General features: G+C 26.3%; 2 protein-coding genes across 2 annotated transcripts in view; one reads left to right on the forward strand and one right to left on the reverse strand.

The window, feature by feature from the left end:
• The first annotated feature begins 1,684 nt into the window (after positions 1-1,684).
• LOC105847993 (uncharacterized) overlaps positions 1,685-22,250 on the forward strand; it is a 40,310-nt gene continuing 19,744 nt past the window's right edge. The window contains exons 1-2 of the mRNA XM_065815338.1: positions 1,685-1,874; positions 10,921-11,412. Of these exons, the coding sequence (XP_065671410.1) occupies positions 1,847-1,874; positions 10,921-11,412 (520 nt within the window). The 5' untranslated portion in view covers positions 1,685-1,846. The remainder of the gene's footprint in view (positions 1,875-10,920; positions 11,413-22,250) is intronic.
• LOC136089185 (uncharacterized) lies at positions 16,738-19,445 on the reverse strand. Its single transcript, XM_065814884.1, has 10 exons — positions 19,159-19,445; positions 18,906-19,070; positions 18,624-18,797; positions 18,435-18,509; positions 18,169-18,342; positions 17,980-18,054; positions 17,820-17,870; positions 17,334-17,569; positions 17,005-17,182; positions 16,738-16,905 (listed from the first exon to the last, which is right to left on the reverse strand). The coding sequence occupies exons 1-10, from the start codon at positions 19,400-19,402 to the stop codon at positions 16,769-16,771; spliced, it is 1,509 nt and encodes a 502-aa protein (XP_065670956.1). The 5' UTR covers positions 19,403-19,445; the 3' UTR covers positions 16,738-16,768.

A 22,250-nucleotide genomic window follows, 5' to 3' on the forward strand; every position in this document is an offset into this window, starting at 1 on the left:
TAAAAATTAAGATCAATAGACCAATCAATATTGAAAATTTTCTGTGATTGGTTTCTATCGGTACAAAGGTTTGCATTCAAGTTGTTTTATTATATTTTATTTATAAGAAAACAAGCGTATGAATCGTAATTAGCCATTCCAGACGATTTTTTTATAATTCAAATAAGCATATATAATTTATATCATTGTATAGAGCTTGATTTGACTTAAAAAATGAGGGGTCATTCGACCTTTAAAGTTAAGCAGACCCAAAGTTATTGAAATTTTTGTAGTGCAAAAATTGATGATTTTTTGACGTAAAGAGCTAGGTAAAGAGCTTAAGTATGGAAAATTTGCAATGTAATGGCACCAAAAAAAAGAGTATTTTTGTTAATCAAAACAAACGCAAAAATCAAAACAAAAACGTCATAAAATACGCGAAGTATGAATAGCATTATACACACAATTTATATATGCAATTCCTAAGCACTAATTTTTCAAGAAAACATAAATAAAAAACTGTTTTAAAATAAGGAAAGGCTGTAGTTGTCATTTACACCTGGAGTCTTTCAAAAAATACCTTTTTTTTCTATATAAATCAACCTAGAAGTTTTTAAACGCTCCACATTCCATTAGATTCCTCATCCCTTTTTTAATAAATACGGAAAATTTTAGAAAATTGGATATTTTTTAGTACTTAGTAAATCTTACCTCCAAAAGCTTTGTTCTAAAAAAAGCGTTCCCGCTTTAAGTTTTTTTCTCAAAAGTGGTCTCAGAATATGGATAATATTTAAGTGAAGCCATAAAAACCATAGTACTTTCTATATATCGCTGGAAAGAGGTTGAGTAACATTAACTGATGCAAAAAACCTCAAAGTGCTTGCTTATTTATACAAAAAGATATAAGAGAGTAAAGTTTATGAAAGTTACGTGCTTTTCGTCAAATCTCAAATGTTTTTCGTTAAGCCTATGAATCGCTATCGTAGTAGGTCTATATGTCTCATTCTATCATTTTTTTAATGATTCTTTGATATTATACTCTTAAATTGATAAAATAATATCAAATTGATTTTTGAGAAAAAAATTACTAGAAAAGGTGAACATTTTTATGAAAATTCTAGAATAAAAATGAATTATTAAAGAACTAAAAATCTATATGTAAAATAATTTTTGAAACTTAAAATTTGGTAAAAAACCACCATTAAATAATCTCCAAAAATAATTTAAAGATAATATGAAGTAGAAGTAATGTATTTAGTAAATATAAAAGGCAAATTCTTCTCAGAAAGTGCTGCTATGAAAAATATTTCAAATGGTTTGCAGTTGGAGTTAACAGTTACAGCCTATCAATACCTAAGAAACAAAATCAAAAAATTACTTCTATCCTTCCAACTTATCATATATGCTTTACTTTTATTCAATTCGTAAATTCTATTTCATAAATCAACACACACTTTATTTTGCATAACTATTGTATTTGGATAAATGTTGATGAACCTTTTATTACGAAAATTATGATTTCAATATAACTTGTTTAAAAATTATTTTAAACAAGATTAAAAAGGATTTAAAAAAGATTTATTTTTTAAAAAATTTAAAAAAAATTAATCAAGTTTGTTACTATGGCTATGCTTTAACGCGCAATAGCGACAGGTTACCTCAATAAAACATTTTATAATATAAATAAATAATATATATAACTGCTGATTTAAAAACATTTTATCGTTAGGCAAAGTGTTAGAATTATGAAAAAAATATATCAGAAATATACTTAGCATTGCTCAAAAAATGAATCTTGTAAAGAAAAAACATTTTGAACTATGTTTTAACATAACATATCCTATTTTTGAAGTTTTTTTTTTTTTTAATGGTCCTTTTATCTTGTGAAACACTTGGTAAGTAGTTTTTTAATTGCTTATCTGTGTTTTTAAGTAAAACATTGAAAGTAGAAACCTATTTAACAAAATTTTGATACTTAATAGTTAAAATAGAATTTATTTAAAGCATACAATTTTAAAACGTTATAAAACAAATTATTAAAATTTTCAATAAAAATAGTTTAAATTTGCAGCAATAATAATCAACGTTCTAAATAGTATTTAAAATAGCGCTTCATTATTTTTGATGCAACGACGAAACTCAGGGAAAATTATTGGCTCAAATTTTACTGAGATTAAATGAAACCATTTTTATGTTTTAAACCTCAATTAACTTAAAACTTTATTTAGTTTAAGGTAGGGATTGTACTGCTCTGTACCTAATATTGTTTTCAAAGTTAACAAAGGTTTTTAACTTAAAAGACTTTTAATCTAATTTAACAAAACCCATCACAGTTGAATTGATTTTCTAGCATGTTACTGCATAGGTAGATATAGAGGTATTATTTCAATCTAATAAAGTTACTTTTGTAGCAGAAAATTAATATCATATAGGAAACTGGCAACGCCTGCAGTATGATGGTCTTTGATTGGAATAAATCTTTACGGACACACAAAAAGTACTTATTGAAAATTTTGTTTTGGTTTACTAGGTTTTGAATTTTAAAATAAGTCATTTGTTTGATAATATAAAATAAAACATAAGAATGCAGAAATTCGAAAATTAACTTTTGCAGTTAAAAGGTTTAGCAAAAACCTGGATTTCTTTTACCCCACAAAGCTCCGCAGGGTAAACGGCAATTTAAAAGAATTAAAAAATCCAAACTTTTTAATAATACTTCTAATAGCTTGAATTTGTATAAAATATATAAAGTATTAAAATTAGGAAAATTTAAAAGGAAGAAAAAAATTAGTTTTGATTTCGTCACTTGATTTTGTTTCTTTTAAACACAAAGTGGTGGCGTTAATATAAAATAGGGATCAAAAAGTTTCCAAGAAACCAGTTATTTATAAACTTTTTAAAAAAGACCAAATGGTGTTGCATTACAGATAATTTAGGATGATTAAAGGGAAAAAATACAAACCACTATTTAAAAATACTTCTATTATTAGTTATAACTATTATTAGTATTATACATTCATACAAATTTAATATCAGTATATTTAGTTTCTGACTAAAAATTCAAAACTAAAAAATTTTTTTTATCTTTTTTTATTGTTAAAACTATTTATTTTTTTTTTAATACATTTATTGCTCGTAAAACAAAATATAAAGTGTCAGATGTATATTCCCTCTCTGCTTTTTTAAAATTATTATTAGATCAAATCAAGTTCTACATTAGTGAAATTTGCAAAACATCTACAAAAGTTATATCTTGTTATCAAACGACTTATTACTCAAAACATTATTGATTGTGGTATCAAAGACGCCTAATAAGTTTAATACACATCAGTCGCAACATAAAACTGTATGCACTACATTCAAAAAGTTCGACAGTGGAGCAATGGTTAGAGATCTAGCTCAGAACCAAGAGGTCTATGGTTTGACTCCAACTCTAGCCCAATAAGCAACATTGGTTGATTTAAAAGAAAAAAAAATCGTTTTTTTAAATATACTTAGATTTTTTAGCGATATTTTAGAAGAATTATTGTGCGGCCGTGGCGCAGTGGTTAGAGCGCCTGCTTTATAAGCAGGAGATCCAGGTTCAAAACGAGCTTTGGACATATTTTAACGTCACGGTAAGGAAGGAGGCGTGAACTTCCTGGTTAAATGCACTTCCGCGGTGCTCTGTGACAAGTCCGTTAGGACTTCTTTGAGCACCTAAAAAAATAAAAATAAAATTTCTAAGCGATGTGCTAAAAAAAGTTAAAATACAATATATTACATATTATTACAATAACAAAATTACCTCTTTGTATGACAAAATTTATAAATATAGGGAAAACAATATAGTAACACAGTATAGCAATCAATTGAAAACCGGAAATATTGGTTATAAAATAAAGCTATTTGCGATGTTGCATGTGAACATACATTCATACTTTAATTGTGTTGAACTCAACTTTTTTTTGCAAAACAGTTGGCTAATGATCAATAAAGTAAATTTCAACTCATAAAAGCTGACTAATTTAAAACCATATTTCAACAGCTAGGCGAACTAAAAAAAAGGCCTACCCAGTGGGCACGTGTCGTTCCGGGAACGGGCGTTGGACGTCTCACGGACGTCCAGACGTCCGTAAGATGTCTAACGGACACACCCCGGACGAAACATGCCTACTGGGCTGGGAAGAATGGTAGAAAAAGGTAGTATTAAAAATATTAAAATACATAATTAACAAAAAGTTGCTATTTTTAAATTTGTACAAAATAAAATCTTCCTAATTAAAATAAAAAAAATATATAGTACAAACATTACAAATAAAAAAAAAAGTTCAAATTATGGTTTTTTTAATTTAAAAATAGCAAAAGTTATATTTATTAAAGATATTAAGGATACTATTGAATAAAAATCTGCATCTGTAATCTAAAAGTTAAACTTTTAACTCTTTTTATGATTAATCGCCAACAACAGGATGATATTGAGAATCATCACAATGAAAGCTATATTAGGACGGCTCAATAAAATTGATTGAATCAACAATTGAACGAAATTTATCACAATTTAAAAAACTTCTTTTTTATATTCTTTATAGATTTAAGTATCAATATTTTAAATTTTTCATACATTGTATTTTAAACTGTCGAAAACATGGCTAATTATTAAAATAAAGACTTTATTCAACTAAGTGATGTTCATCAAACTTTTTTGTCTAAATAATGACAATTAAAAGCACTTACAGGACCAGGTTAGCTTTACAGCCGAAAAAATAAGCTTCAACATCTACGAGATATCAAAAAATATTTAGATTCAAACGAAAACAATAATCATCTTTAGAAGGTAAATAACTAAACAATGAAAATTTCATGTTTAGCTATCTACCCTCTGAAGATAAATGTTTCTTTAACCACAAAAACATATGTAATAAAGAGTTTTTTTTTTTTTTTGTAAACCAATAAAAAAGAATCCTTAAAACAAAAGTATTCAATTTCCGATTTACAATAGAATCACTTATTTGTATTAGACTCAAATTTTCAAATTTAACAAAATATTCGGAAGATTTTGAGATGGAAGATTTTGAATCTAATAAAGAATCAAAGACGTTAATGAATGAAAACCATAAATTAGTCGTTTTTAAATTTACATAAACAGTACAATTTACATTTACAGTAGGTTAAGAAATACATGATTATGATGGATCCCTATTATGCCAAACCAGCTGACCCAAGAACGCCACTTATATGGGGGTGATAACGTACACATCAAGGTTCCCTGTGATGCAAATTTTACAATCTTTTAATCTTTTCCACAGATAATAATTTAATTTGAATGTTCAAATTAAATGAATGTTTGATTTTTTGAAATTTTGAAAAAACATTTATAGTGTGGCAATAAAAACATCTGTAAAATACGAACAATTTTATATAATTTGATAAAAATTAATTCAAATGTAGCATATGGCCGCCCCAAACTCCAGATAAAGTTTCAGCCAGATTTGTCAACTGGTTAAATTTATGACAGTTTCAATTTATATTTTATTAGTTTTTTGCTACTTCTACCTCAAAATGTTACCGGTTACTTTAATATTCGATCGCTGTTTTCAAAATAATTGTTACATGAGTGTTCTATTATGTAGTATCAAAAATTTTTGTTATAATTTTTTTATTGTTACTATTACCATTTTCATTTTATTGGCAAAAATATTGATTTGCTATTTAAAGCGTGATTTTACTTGGCTTATGGATTGCGTGAAAATATTCTTATTTTCTAAGATATTAACTACTGTCAAAATGCATAAAAAAATTTAAAAATGGTTGAAAAGCTCTTATAAAGATATCTACATAAAAATGGTTGAAAAGCTTTTATGAAGATATAAAAAAAATATTTTGAAATAGAGAATATTCCTTTGAAGAGCAGTAAAAATCTATTGTAGGAATGTGTCATCAAATAAAATCTCTTCTTAATTGTTAATAAGTATGTCAAGTGTCATTAATTTAAATAATTATTTCCTAATAAAGAAAATAATTATGTAAGAATAATTTTTTTGTAGTTTAAGTATTTCTTTCCTTGATAATAATTTTTTGTAATTATTATTTTGTTTTGTAATTAATAATATATTATTAACCAACCCATGCCCTCAAATGAAGTTCAAGTAAAACCTTCAAACTTTAGCGGCAAAAGATGCCAGAGCAGCCAAACAATTTGCGCCTCGAGTTATTTCCAATAATGAATTAACCAACTTGTTATAGCATTCAAGGTAAATATTAGTTCTCTAATTTTTACATATAAATTCAAAGAAAATATTAAAAAAAGACACATAGGTTTTCAGAAAGTATATTTTTAACATGTTTCTAAACACTTGATAAAACTAATAGTTTAAAAGTTTTAAACAATAAACTGGTCAAAACTGTAAGCCAAATATCAAGCAGCAAGATGGTAGAGCCAAATTTTTATAAGAACTTCTTAAGATCAGGTCAACACTTTAGTGATTTCTTCACCTCCAGTGACCTTAAAATTACTGACATAGAAGAGATTCAGGTACAGCCCAGGTTGTTGCTCACTGCAATGATTTATCAAGTCTTGTGAATCATTTTATTCAATTTCACAAAATTTATGGTCGATATATTGTTAAGCTCGTAATTGATGGAGGTAAAAGTTTTCTCAAGTTTTGTCTAAGCATTGTTGATACTGCGTTAAGAGTTGATAAAAACAACCACTCACTTAAAGAACTGGCAAACACAGATTTCCTCCACATTCAACTAAGCCCGTATCATGCTGGCAATTTCAAGGGAAATGAATGCAGGAAGCTTCTTAAAAATTTGGAAATGCTCCAGCAACTTCCTGATAAAAACTCGATTCCCAAAATTCTTTGCATAATTAAAGCATTCAAAAGTTTCAATTAAGTTATAAAAGCTTGCTTTGGATTTTATCCTTCAGCCGTATTGTGCTGAAATAGATGAAAATTTGGAAATGCTCCAGCAACTTCCTGATAAAAATTTCAAAAGGTGTTACTTAATGATAACTGGTGCAAACGTAACACCAAAAATTCACACCAACTTTCACCATATCAAAGATTTCATTAGTCGCAAAGGATCCCTCTTGGGGTCCTATAGTGAACATTGTCGAAGCTGCTCATCAAGACTTTTATAAAGTTTGCGATTTGTAATGAACATTTAAACCATTTTAATCCTTAACTGCGGTTAGTAATTAGGAGTTTTAATAATACATGTAAAAAAGTTGATGATTTCTTGATTGAAAGAGTATTTTAAGCTACTTTAAATAAACTTTATGGTAGTTTATAAACATATACAGTAGTTTATACTTAAGGAATTGTTGAAAAACTTACGCTATGTATATATAAATATTAAATCAATATTTTTATTTATAGAATAAAAATGGTACATGTGGCAATAAAACACTTATAGTAAAATTGTATACATTACGTAGTAGAACACTCTCGTAACCTTTATTTTGAAAATAATAATCGAACAACATAGTAATCGGTAACGTTTGTGATATAAGTGGCAAAAAACGAAAAAAAAAAATAAATTAAAACTATCATAAATTCTTAAGCAGTACACCAATCCAACTGAAATTTTATCCAGAGTTTGGTGTAGCTATACGCTACATTTGCACCAATTTTTATCAAATTTTAAAAAGTGGTTCACATTTCACAGAAGTTTTTATTGTCACACTATAAAGTCAAAGTTTCACTTAATTTGAACATTCAAATAAAACTATTTTCCGTGGACAAAATTTAAAGAATTTAAAATTTGCATCACAGGGTATCTTGATGTGTACGCTAGTACCCTATATAAGTGGCGTTTTTGGGTCACATAGCATGGAGTTAATTTTTTTCCTGATCGCCAGTTTTTGCCTGTTTTTAAACTCACAGTCATAGTAAGTGGAAACCATATAAAATTAGTTTTAAAGTTTTAATAGACCAATCAATATTAAAAAGTTGTTTAATTATATTTTATTTATAAGAAAACAAGCGTATGGACCGTAGTAGATCTCATTCTACAATACATATGCCTCATTCTACCAATTTTTAATGATTCTTTAATATTATACTCTTACATTGATAAAATAATATCAAATCGATTTTTGCTGAAAAAGTACTAGTAAAACTCGACACTTTTATAAAAATTATACTCTTGAATGAAAATTAATTACTATTGGACTAAAAATCTATATGTGAAATAATTTTTCAAACATAAAATTTGGTAAAAAACCAACGCTGAATAATCTACAAAAATAATTTAAAGATAATGCAAATTATAATCTATTTAGTAAATATAAAGGCAAATACTTCTTAGAAAGTGCTGCTGCAAAAATAATTTCAAGTTGCTTTTAGTTGGAGGTTATTTTAATCTTTTTGCAGGAAGGAAAGTTGTCAAATACAGCCGAATAAAACCTATAAAATTTAATCAAAAATAGCTTTGAAATGCATGAATACAAAAACACAAAACTAAAATATAAAAGTAAAAATATTAATATGATATAAACAGTTATGAAGACCTACTCATAAAAAGCGAAAATTTTGAACTTCAAAAATTTTCAAGCAGTGTTTTTTTCCATAAAGTCTGTTTATCTCAGCCAGTTAGTGTGTTTAAATATCGTAATAACTCAATAAAATAAAATAAACATAAATTGACTTCATAGAATGATCTGATTGCATTTCTCGGTTAAACATGAGGAACATTGAGATGTAGCTGGATAGACGTTGCTATTTAAGATATTTGTAAACATTTTTTCATGCTATTTGTATATATACTATTTATACCTACTAACAAATATTATTTTACAAAATATATTTTATCAACTTTAAAATCGTTAACAAATTTTTTTCGATGTCTAAATGACAAATAAATAAAAAATTTTATAATATTTTCATATTAACATATTAGATAAAGATTTATTCGTTGTTAAAGAATAAATTTTTTTCAGCAAATGTATATATAAATCACACTATTTTTTTAAATGGCTGTGAATCTTTTAATAAATAGTCAAAAAGTCACATAGAAACATTTGAAATAAACTCGTATTTATATTTTACCTCCTTTATAAAAAAATCTCTTAAATAGTCTTTTATGTGTAAGGTCAATATTTAGCTGGAGATTTTAAAGATAGTTCTTTAACTTAGGTATAAAGACTTTTTGAAAATCAAAAACATCATTTTTTACAAGAAAAAGTAAAACATCAACTTTTAAAATCTCTAGCTAAAAATAAATATATTAATGCAAGTATCTATTTTAAATGTAAAATAATGTCTAGGAGGTAAAATTGTGGTTTATTAAGCATCTTTTTATAGACTTGAATAATCATGATTTAAATAATAGGAAGAATGTGTACAAATGAAATAATTCTTCCATAAACAAAAAAAATAAATATTTTATTTTAACATGTTTAACACAACAAAGCATTCACTTTTCGATCAATTAAGCCATACACCTTGGTTATTTAACAGTATACTATAGCGTAGACTGAACCAAACGGTAAAATATTTCAGTCGAAACAATACATAACTTTAATAGTCAGGCGAACAATTTGCGTTGGGAGATTTTTGATTAAAATTTAACGCCGTGTAGGCTGGAATTATCAGGATCTGTGATAAATGTGAAATTTATTTACAGGAGAGTCTATGCTTGAAATATTTCTATCTGGAAAGAAAACTAGAGGTACTTAACAATTGTATTTATAAAGATGTATGGTTTGTTTCCTCAAAACTAAACCATAAAATTGGACTATTTGATGATGCAGTATAAACACAAGGTTCAATTTTAAGATTAAAAATAAGTTTGTATCTTAAAAGGGAACCAATCGTTCTCTAGCAATACTGAACTTGTTTAAAGCAAACCATTAAAATAACAAGAATGCAAAGAAAATCAGACCACATAAAATCTTTACATAAGTGTAATACTTTTTTCATTTGCAAAATCATACTTTAGTTTTTCTAAGTTTGCAAAGTGTGTGCATAAAGACACTACTAAACAGGTATTTATTGATCAATTTAATCGTTATAATCGATATAAATAATCATAGATTGATTTATATCGATTGATATGAATCAATCAATGCCAGTATTTTTAAATACCTAATTAGAGTATTATCACTACACAGAAAAATAGAAAAAGTATTAAACAGACAATCACAAGTTGGTTCAGACCTCTAAAATAAAATGAATAAGTTCAGATCTGTAAAATGAAATAAAATGAATAAATACACAGTAAAAAGATCCATCAGGATCATTTTTGCTCTGCATCAAAAAACTTTTACATTGAGCCAGGTTTAATGTAAAACGAAATTTGATTCAATTCTTCATATATACTTAAAAGGTTTGATAAAAAAAAGAAAAAAAAAGGAAATTAAAATAATGCAAAAGACATACTTAATAAAAATAACTTTTTGAAGGTATTTAAAAAAGATTTTAATCAAATTTAATATAAGTAATATTATAAAAAATTAAATAATATAAATGAACATTTTGTTAATTTTTTTTTTACTTGTTTGAAAAAAATGTTGAAAAGCTTATTTCAATATCAAAGTTTTTTTCAAGTCCAGGGAAATGTTACTATCAAAAGAAAAAATTTTCTTTAATGACTTTTGTCAAAAGTTTTGAATAATCAATACTATTTATTGACAATAAATAGTAATAAAAATGCATAAAAACCTGGCTTAAGAGTTAAATTAATCTTCAAGTTACGAACTTGGCCTGAAGTTACGCTACCAAACGATGAAAAAAGCACAATTTAAATGAAGTTTATAAATTTTTATAGTCTCGTTAACCGAATAAATAGGCCAGGTTAAGCAAAAAGATTTTTAGTCTAACTTGGCCTGAAGTTAAGCTACCGAATGATAAAGTAAAAAAAAAAAAAACTATATATATATATATATATATATATATATATTATATATATATATAAATATATATATATAAATATATATGCGTTTGTATATCTTAGATTTACTCAATGATCATACTGAAAGTTTGTTAATTAAAGATAACTTGGTTACAGTATTGCCGTTGTTGGAAAGTACATATTCGGTTTCATTTAAACTTAAACCAATATCGTATTCGCTTGGGTGGAAATGTGTTGCTCATTTCACTACTGGCGGAAATTATGGAGCCTACGGATGGAGAACTCCCGCAATACTTAAAGGTTATGAAACAGATGGTTTGTATATTGCATCTGCAATTAATGGATCTACAGATTATTTAGCTCAATTTATTACCAAACCGTTAACGCTAAATAAATGGTCAAGGGTACGTGTATCGCAGTTTCAAAATAATGGAGTATACACTTTTGCAGTGATTATAAATGGAATTAATGTTTACAGTACTACAAATCAAAACCCAAAAGCTTTCCAAAACGTTAAGGTGTTTGTTGCAGATGTGTGGCATGATCCACTAGATGGTTTCATAAAAGATTTTAAAATTACAAATGGAATCCAGGGTGAGTATACTTATTTAAAAGTAAAATATAGATTGCTGTTACTTTTAAACCTAAAAAATAATACTAAACGCTCCAAAAGCAAACACAAAATTAAAAATTAGCTGTTTCATTTCAGGCTTTAGTCAGTTTAGTGCTTGGACTCCGGTTTTATGAAATAATGACTAAATATTCTGATATCTACGGGCAAAGTTTCGGTGGTTACCACAATGAACAAAAATATAAACAAAACCTTAAATAATTCAGCTACAGATAGAAAACGCCAGTTTAATTTTTTGGGTATTGTGAACATAAAAAGAACAAAAAGTGAAAATATTTGAGCATTAAGTATTGAATTTATAAAAATAAATGTTTTTTAATATGAAGTTTATAGTTTAGATTTTTTTTTTCAGAATAAAAACACAAAACAATAAAAACTTACATTTTTAGAACATTGGAAATTTGTTCCACAAACCTAATAAATTTGATAATACTCCACCTAATCTGTATAGTCTCTAATTATAATACAAATCTATTTAAATAAAACAATTTTTAAAAGCGAAACTAACGTTAATAGTTTACAATTAATATGAGATTAGAGACGTTCCACATCCAACCCAATAAAAAGTAAAATATCCGCATTTATTTCCGTACCAAATAAAACAAAGCCATTTTGAAATACTAGAGCTCTTCGAATAAATGAAAAATTATTTTTCATTTCTTCGAAGCTATCTTTTTAGTTCAATAATACCTGGATAAGTACAAATTACGGTAAACGAAAAAAACGCTTTAGGATGCATGTAGGATTGTATCGGCAGGCTGAATAAGTTCAAATTTCATAAGTGCGAACTGACGTGAGTGCGAAGCAGTTGCAAAAGCTGGTATAAGTTTTATGCCAATATTTACAATTACAACACTTATGCCGATTCGCCCATATGCCAGTTTGCACCTAAGACAATATTTACAAAACCTTTCAGCGCACTTACGCCAAATCTTTTGGTTTATGGTTAATAACCATAAACCAAAAGAATATTGTTTTTCGTTTAAGTATAATTCGCGTAAAAACTATTAATTTTATTGTTTTACAATAAAATTATTAGTTTTTCGTATAAGCATAATAGGCATTTTTTTGAGTCATGTTGTTGTAGGCGGGGACGCTTTTTATGATGGACTATGTTAAGTTGGATATTGTTTTTAACTTATCTTATGTATACCATAGATATTTTAAAACCGTGGTTACGTTTTTAAATTTTTTGTTTAATTTTCCACACGCCCTCTGTTGAAACTATATATGTTCTGTCGGGTGTGTTTAAGAACGATGCAAATCACTTTCAAATTACTTTTTTTTTTCTGCAACCTCCGTTCATAGGGCAGGTCTCGTTTAGTTTACGATTGCAAGCTAGAATGGCAATTGGCTCCATTTAAATCAAATTATTTTTTGTGATTTTATATAATTTTATGCAGCTGTAGCTATACATATATATGTATATATATATATATATATATATATATATATATATATATATATATATATATATATATATATATATATATATATATATATATATATATATATATATATATATATGTATATATATATATATATATATATATATATATATATATATATACATATATATATATATATATATATTACATATAATTATGTATTTATATATATATATATATATATATATACATATATTATATATATTATATATTTATATATATACATATATATATATATATATATATATATATATATATATATACATATATATATATTTATATATATATATATATATATATATATATATATATATATATATATATATTTATATATATATACATATATATATTCACTAAGTTACTAATATATTCACTATTTACTAAGTTTTTAAGCCATTGTGTGTCAAATTTTTCCCACTCAATGAGAATTGGTTTTAATTGCGACAAATTGGATGGTTTTTGATCAGCTACTTTAATTTTAAAAAAATTCCATAAATTTTCAATCGGATTTAGGTCTGGTGACTGAGGAACCCAATCTAACATCTTAATACTGTTTTTCTTTAACCACTCAGTAGCTAACTTTGATGTGTGTTTAGGATCTCCATCCTGTTGAAAGATAAATTTACGAGATAAGCCAGCACTTCTGGCGCTTGATCTCAGTTTTCGCTTCAGAATGTCAGTATAAACCTCTTTCGTCATTATTCCGTCAAAGAATTCGAGTTCGCCAACACCACTCCAAAAAATGATGATTCGGGGCAAAAGAGCCCCTTGACATATAATAAGAGGAAAAAATAAGTTAGAAGTATATATTATATTGAAAATTTATAATAAAGCTTAATGTCACCTCCCCCATGCTTGACAGTTGGTCTCATACATTAAGGATTTAGGCGTTCACCATTTTTTCTCTATTTGCATATGATACCATCAGAATTAAACAAACATATTATTGTTTCATCGGACCATAAAACTCTTTGCCATTGGTCAATAGTCCAATTTGAATGTTTCTTAGCCCAAGCCAATCTTTTCTTTTGATTCTTTTTACTCAAAAAAGGCTTTTTCGGAGCAACTCTACCTACAAAACCTTAATTTTTCAAGCGATTGCAAACAGTTTGAGGATTTTTCTCTTTGTAAATCTTTCGCAAGCTTTGGTGCAGATAATCATCGATCTTGTTGAACTTTTCGAATAAATTCTCTATCAATGCGTTGGGTAGTTTTAGCTGGGCGTCCTTTTCTTGGCAAGTTTTTAACAGTACCCATTTTTTTATATTTTCTAATGATATTTTTTACACTATTAGGCTTAACTTGGACTATTTTAGAAATAGTTTTATATCCTTTTCCACTTTTGTAGTGTCCCAGGATCAGTTTTTTTACTGAATCATGAACTTCATATCTTTTCGCCGTAATTTTCTTATTAAGAACCTAAAAAGAAAACCAACTTTGCTAAGAAATTAGTTAGAAAAACTTCTATCAATCAAATTTGATTGTTTTTGGCTTATTTTCTGCAATTTTACTAATTTAAAGAACAGAAAAGTTAAAAAATGATTAAGGGGTGACTTACACACTTTTTTGACTTACACTTTTTTTAGTTTGGTGGATAATTTTTGTTTTAAGTATAAGAATATTAAATTCTTGTTATTAAAATGTTTTTTGATATAAATTCAATTAAAAAAAAAAAATTGAGGTAAAAAATCTAAATTTAGGCATTTAAAATTTTGTTTTTATTGAAAAATCAACAGGGGGTGACTTTTTTGACATATTGTATATATATATATATATATATATATATATATATATATATATATATATATATATATATATATATATATATATATATATATATATATATATATGTATATATATATATAAAAAAATTATATATATAATATATATATATAAGTATATATATATATATATATATATATATATATATATATATATATATATATATATATATATATATTTATGTATATATATATAGTATATATATATTATATATGTATTTATATATATATATATATATATATATATATTAAATAAATTATATATATATATGTATATATATATATATATATATATATATATATATATATATATATATATATATATATGTATATATATATATATATATATATATATATATTACATATAATTATGTATTTATATATATATATATATATATATTTATATATATATATATATATATATATATATATATATATATATATATATATATATATATATAAAGCGAGGTTCCTGGTAAATGCCAGCTTTTACTTAAACTACACGTGACTTTTACACTTTTAATGTCCGTAACTCAGTGGTTAGAGCGCTTGCTTTAAAAGAGATCCAGGGTGGCAGTGGGTATAATATGCGAAATTGGTAGGGAAGGAGGCGTAAACTTCTTATTTAAATGCTCTTCCGCGGTGCTCTGTGACAAAACAGTGTTAGGTCTTCATGGGATACCTAATATAAAACAAATGAATAAAAAAACATTAAAACCACAACGTTGGTTAAGGTTGGAAAATCTAACGTTATAACAATAGAAAATCTAACCTTATCTATCCTTTCTATTTCCAACGTTATAAAAATAACAATACAATTTTAACAACAAGATTATTTTGCGTTGTTTCGACGTTTTTATTCCCACTGGCTAAAACACGGTTGGCTTTATTGCTTGCATTGGCTGCATTATTATGCCATTTTTTGCAAGTTGATGCCCAAAGCAAGCTCGACTCCATTATCGGGCTTGGTCGGAAAGCGGGTGCTATTGCACTCTATTCCTCACTTTAGTTGCAACAACTTGACCACAGCTTTTTAGATGTTTTATGAACATTCAAATTCATTTATGTTTCCGTGTATGTTTGAAAAATTAATTTTCATCATGCTTAGAAAAATTGATAGCATATTTTATAAACTTGATGTCTAACTTGCGGGACTTTATTGGACAAAAAAGAAGGACGTACTTTTATGTTTAATGATATAGTACGCCATTAGTAAAAGGGTAAAAACTGAACCCGATCCCAAGCAAAAATTCACAACAGGCGCAGTACAGCGCCAGTACTGTCTAATACTGGTGCAAGACTGGCAGTCAGTACTGGTTCTGCATTGGCATTTACATGGCATGATAACGCTTTGCCAGTACTGGATGTCCAGTACTTAACCATTGCTGGCATCTGGTAATGGCATAGTACTGCCTCAATTAAAAATTCGCAACTGGCATAGTATTGCGCCAGTACTGTTTAACACTGGCGGAATACTGGTAGCCAGTACTGGTTGTGCATTGGCAGTTATCTGGGATGATAACGTTTTGCCAGTACTAGCTGTTTATTCTTAACCATTGCTAGCACCTGAGAGTGGAATAGCACTTAGGTGCTATTCCACTCTCAAGTGCTAGAAATGGCATTACAAGAAATTTCTTGAAAAATTGAGAGCTGTCGCGCTACTGGTAGCCAGTACTGGGTTTTGTTACCGTTACAGTTACCGTTACAGTTACCGGTAACTGTCTGGGAAAATTATATATATATATATATATATATATATATATATATATATATATATATATATATATATATATATATATATATATATATATATATATATATATATATATATATATATATATATATATATATATATATATATATATATATATATGTATATATATATATATATATATATATATATATATATATATATATATATATATATATATATATATATATATATATATATATATATATATATATATATATATATATGACACTATAACATCAAGGTAATCTTTTAAGACAAACAAAATATTATTTTTCAATGTTTTTTTTTTGTATAATTCAAAAAAAAAAAAAAAATTTATAGAACTTCGTCTTCGTTTTCAACACTCACTTCTCTTTTTATTTAACAATCTATTTTTCTTTCCACCATCTCTATCCTTCGCACCTGAAAACCAGCGACTTATTTGACTAGAAATTTGTTTTTCGTTAATCTCAGGAAATCTTATTGTAATTACTTCTAAAATAAACATTTAAACTGTGTATTTTAAGGGTTAAGTAAGAAATTACATAAAATAATTTATTCATGTTTGTTAAAGTTAGAAATAAGACAATATACCTAGCAAATATTTGTAAGTTTCTGTGCCAGAAAAATTCAATTTTTTTACACCATTTGACTCTCGTCCAAAAGCACTGTAAAGCACTTGAATATTCGGTAAAATAATCTTTGGAATTACAAAAGATAAATTTTCCGAAAGTTTTAAAGTACTTTTCACATTTAACATCATGAAGCATTTCTAAAAAAAAAAAAAATTTGTATACTAAATATCAAATAATTAAATATAACATTAAATATAAATAAAAAATAATATTTAATAATGCAATACTTCGTAGCAGACTTAAAACAAATATTTCTAGCATTTTTTGAATCAATACTAAATCATTTACCAGTTTTTGAATCATTACTACATCACTCTTCAATTGCTTATCGAAATCATGAAAACTCTCTATATGGTTGAATGGTAATTCGTTAATCGTCTGTTCGGTTATTATTTTTTGGATATTAACAGTGTCATTGTTAAGACTAAATAACGTTCTTGTGATTTTCGCTTCCTCTCTAATACGATATTCAATGCTTCTCCTGGCAGACTCCAGATTAGCTTTCGACGCAGGAGCATCTTTAGCTGTCATGAAAACATATATTTTATATTTGCATTAGTAAAGAAAAACCACCATTTTAAATAACTAAATCAGTTATTAATTATTAAATTATCATTATGTAATTTTTTTCCAAATGTTTAACGTCCATATCCACACTTGTGTGGTTTAAATATGGTTTCCATAGTGTCATTTTCTTATACAAGTGAAAAGTTAAATTAATTCTTTAGAATGAATGAAGAATTGTAAGTAAAAAAACTCTGACAATATCCTAACCTGCAGAGCCACATGTAGGACAATACTTATAATTTGGATTAAGTATCACATCTAAAAAAATATTTTCAGAATATTACATTTATAAGTAATGATCAACATTCTAAAAAAGATTTCATTGAAAATAATATTTAAATGTAAACTAAGAATAATATTGCATTACCTTTTTTATTTGTTTTATCGTCGTTTAAATTTTTCCTGGTGTCTTCAAGTGATATAGTGGAATTCTTTATCATTTCTGAAAATAACAAACTTTTTAAATAATAAAAATTGCTTTGACGCGTTTTTTTGTGTGTGAAACAATAACGGTTATTTGTAATTAAAAGAATTTTTTTTATTAAAGAAAACATACGGTTTTGTTTCTCTGAGTTACATTTAGAAGGCGCTATTTTCTTTATTTTGGGGGACGAGGATGAAGAATCATTAGATTGTTCATCACGACATGACGACCATTTTTTCTTTACTTTAAATGAAACAAAGGACTCTTTTGAAATATCACTATCTCCACTGCTTTCAATACTACGCTCTAAAACAGATAAGATATAGATATCTAGAAATGATTTTATTAAAAAAAATAAAATAACATTTATAGGTAAACTAAGGATTAAATTGAATTACCTTTTATATTTGTTTTATTGTCGTTCAAATGTTTCCTGGTGTCTTTATGTGATATACTGGAATTCTTCATCATTTCTGAAAATAATAAATTTTTTGAATAATAAAAATTGCTTTAACGCGCTTTTTTGTGTGTGCAACAATAAGGGGAATTTTTAATTATAAGGATTTTTTTTATTAAAGAAAACATACGGTTTCGTTTCTCTGTATTACATTTAGAAGACGCTATTTTCTTTATTTTGGGGGATGAGAACGATGAATCATTAGATTGTTCATCACGAGATGACGATCGTTTTTTCTTTACTTTAAAGGAAACAAAGGAATCTTCTGAAATATCACTATCTCCAGAGCTTTCAATATTATGCTCTAAAACAGATAAGATATAGATATCATTTAAAAAAAAAACAAAAAAAAAAAACATTTTTAAAAATATTTCAAGTAATATTTGTTTGCAATAATAAAAAAATACCATACCTTTAAACGAAGAGATATCTTTTAAAGATGCTTCAAGTTCAGAGCTGCTTAATTTAACAGGAACAGATTCTCCTTCTGAACTATTCGGATCTTCAAAATTACTGCTCTGTACTACAAATTCAGAGCATGCCCTAATCATCCGTCGCACACCTTGTTCATAGCTTTCTATAATGTAAATAAATATCTTTTAATATGACAACATTTAAGTTAAAATGCATTTAAAATTGATTACATAAAGATTTGAATTACGTACTTGCTTCTTTAACTAAAACAATTTCAAAGCTCTTCCACAAAACTCCTGGTATTAATGACATTTTACTCATTGAATCAAGTGCATGATACTCATTTTCAGATGGATATTTACAGAATAATTTGTCTTTTTTATAATACATCCATAAAATTGGAATCACATCAATACATTCCTTTCCATGCTTTTTTTTCCATGTTTTTTCAAGAAACTTGACTACAACATGAGTAGTACTTTTCTGATGATTCATATTAATTAAATACCTTATAAAAATAGCAAATTAAATTTAAAATTACTTTTACAAAATACTGTAATTTAATTACTTTGAATACTTTGATAATTTACTTTGATAATTTCAAACTAAAATAAACAGTTATCGTTCAGTAAATCTGAACAAAAAATATTCTAAAGATAAAATAGTTTAAAGCCTTCAAATATTCATAACGCTATTCAAATAAGAATCTATTGAAATCTATTGAAAAGTTTAAATAACAAACTTGTATTGTATGTTAGATTAAACAGCCTAGTATTATACAATAATAATTGATAAATGTAATATAAAGTTAACAAATGTATTTTAGATTTTTTTATGAATCATGAAGATAAGTTATGGCAAATGTATTGTCGTTGCTTTCAAACAAAACACATTTTTAAACAACATTTTCTAAAGAAATTGTTTCTTCATTTGTGGATATTCTTCCAAGTTTCATTATTCCAACTTTTGAAGAGGCACATGGATACTGAAAAACATCATTGACATCCATAAACATATAACCTTGCAAAAAAAAATTATGTTGCACTTTTCGGATTCTTGTTATTTTAAAAATATGGCCAGAACACATTTTTACAATGTCATCTGGCTTTTTAATGCTAAGTGTAACTCCTTGATATATTATATCTTCAAAGTTAACATCATCTTCAAGCATAGTATTAAAGTTCATTATAAGAACTTTCTTTTTAATTGCATTTTTATTTTTTAATTTTGGACAGGCTTTTTGTTCAGATATTCTTCTAGCCAACTGACCTAAAGTATTATTTCTTCCTCCAATTAGTCGTTTAATTTTACCAAGATGGTTTTCAAAAGGAAATGCAGATATTGTAGATAAAGACATCTTAGTGTACTCAACGTCATCAGCTAAGTGGATTAAATTGTGTATATTCATTACCTGTGAACCAGTGCCATAAAATGACGGAGTTAGCTCAAAGAATTTCCTCAATAACTCTCTGGCATAGTTTACATTATCAAGGCAAAGTTGAGGATCACAAAGTATTCAACAAGCCACTACTAAAAGCAGAAAATGTTTATACATTTGACTAGGCAGAATATTGCGTAGTACCAATGATCCACAGTAATGTAAAAAAAAACGAAATTGTGTGGCTTTCCAATGTGCAAAATTATGTATATCAAATTTTTTTCTTTGAAACTCTTTGGGTACAAAATTCACTAAGATTTTCAATTTTAAATTTAAACATTTAATATCTTCCGCAGATAGCTTGCATTTATGGTTTACTTTTTTAGTGCCAATTAATTGCTGCATAATCCATTTCATGACCCCAAGGTAAATTAAATGCATAGAATCCAAGAACATTGATTTAATTGGGTCAAAACCTGGTATATCTAACAATGGGGATTTACCTGAACCTAAATGGTGTTCAATTTGACTTTTCATTTCAAAAGTACTTTTTGTTCGTAGCTTAGATCTCATATTAGGATAAACCCTTTTTTTTTTAATTGTCGTCCCTCTGGTCTCGCAACGTTCACATGCATAATAACCACCATGTCCTTTACATTTTTTAACAAATGATCTGGCAGGTGTGTCACAGGAAAAACCTACAACCTCTATTTTAAAGGTCACTTGACCAATATTTACTCCATTTAAAACTAAATATTTTGCTTCAGAGACAAAATCTTCTAAAAAAACATCTACACTTTGTGGTTTAGAATCCCCGCTATAAACAGCTATGATGAATGGTTGTGAATTATATTCGTTGTGCAAAATAAGTCCCAAGATAGCCCAAAATTGTTGATTAGAACCATCGAATAATGGTAAACCATCGATATTAAATAATAAACGAATAACACTATCAGTATAATCCTCAGTAATGACATCATTTAAACCTTCTTCTATACCAAGAAACATAAAACATCCCATTGTGTTTTTTGCGCTATTCATTAACTTTATATTTTTATTTGATTTTGTTTGCAACAATGTAACTGCAGACTTTGGTAAATTAGGAATGTTTTCTGCCCTCAGTATTTTTAATAAATCTTCAATTGTTTCAACAGTCAAATGGCTTCGATGGTTTACCGCCCATTTTTGTAACTTTTCACGGCAATTGGTTTCTGTTAAATCAGGTGATTGCTTATGAAAAGATTCATTACCTGAAAAACTATCATCTGGAAATGTATGAGAAAAGTATTCTGAATCAAAAGATGAATCAAATTGGAAAAGAAAATTATTATCATGTTCAGAAACATTAATATGAGTATTTTCAGATTGATAGGTTATTAAATTACTAGAAGAATCAATTTCAATAGATGAATCAATTGCAGTGTCCAAATATTCCGAATTTTCTTCTGAATAAAAAGCTTTTACTTCATTTTGGTTTTGTTGTTTAAAATGACGATGTTTCTTCTGTCTATAATATGCAGCCATGCCTTGAAATAACCATAAATAGAATAACTAATTACAACTGAATGTTAAAAAACATTTTATCAATAGTTTTCAAAAGTAAAATTGATTTAAGGTTATCTATTAGCTTATATTTAAAACACCAATGTTTCAAATATTTTATAGCAAATACATATATAATTTGATAACATTTATTATCATTATTATCATTATTACTATTATGACAGTATGTATATATATATATATATATATATATATATATATATATATATATATATATATATATATATATATATATATATATATATATATATATAAATAATATATATATATATATATATATATATATATATATATATAAATGTATATATGCATATATGGATATATACATATATATATAAATTAGTAAAAACACATATAATTTTTATTTTTGATAGTTTGTTTCTCCATCAGTAGGTTCATCAG

The sequence above is a fragment of the Hydra vulgaris genome, chromosome 13 (genome assembly GCF_038396675.1).
Source record: "Hydra vulgaris chromosome 13, alternate assembly HydraT2T_AEP".
Lineage (NCBI taxonomy): Eukaryota > Metazoa > Cnidaria > Hydrozoa > Anthoathecata > Hydridae > Hydra > Hydra vulgaris.

Coding starts and splice junctions, on each gene's coding strand:
- LOC136089185 (XM_065814884.1), bottom strand. CDS start 19,402: ATGAATCATCAGAAAAGTACTACTCATGTTGTAGTCAAGTTTCTTGAA. Junction 17,570..17,819: donor TCCTACATGTGGCTCTGCAG/GTTAGGATATTG, acceptor TTTTCATGACAG/CTAAAGATGCTCCTGCGTCG. Junction 17,183..17,333: donor TAGTAATGATTCAAAAACTG/GTAAATGATTTA, acceptor TTTTTTTTTTAG/AAATGCTTCATGATGTTAAA.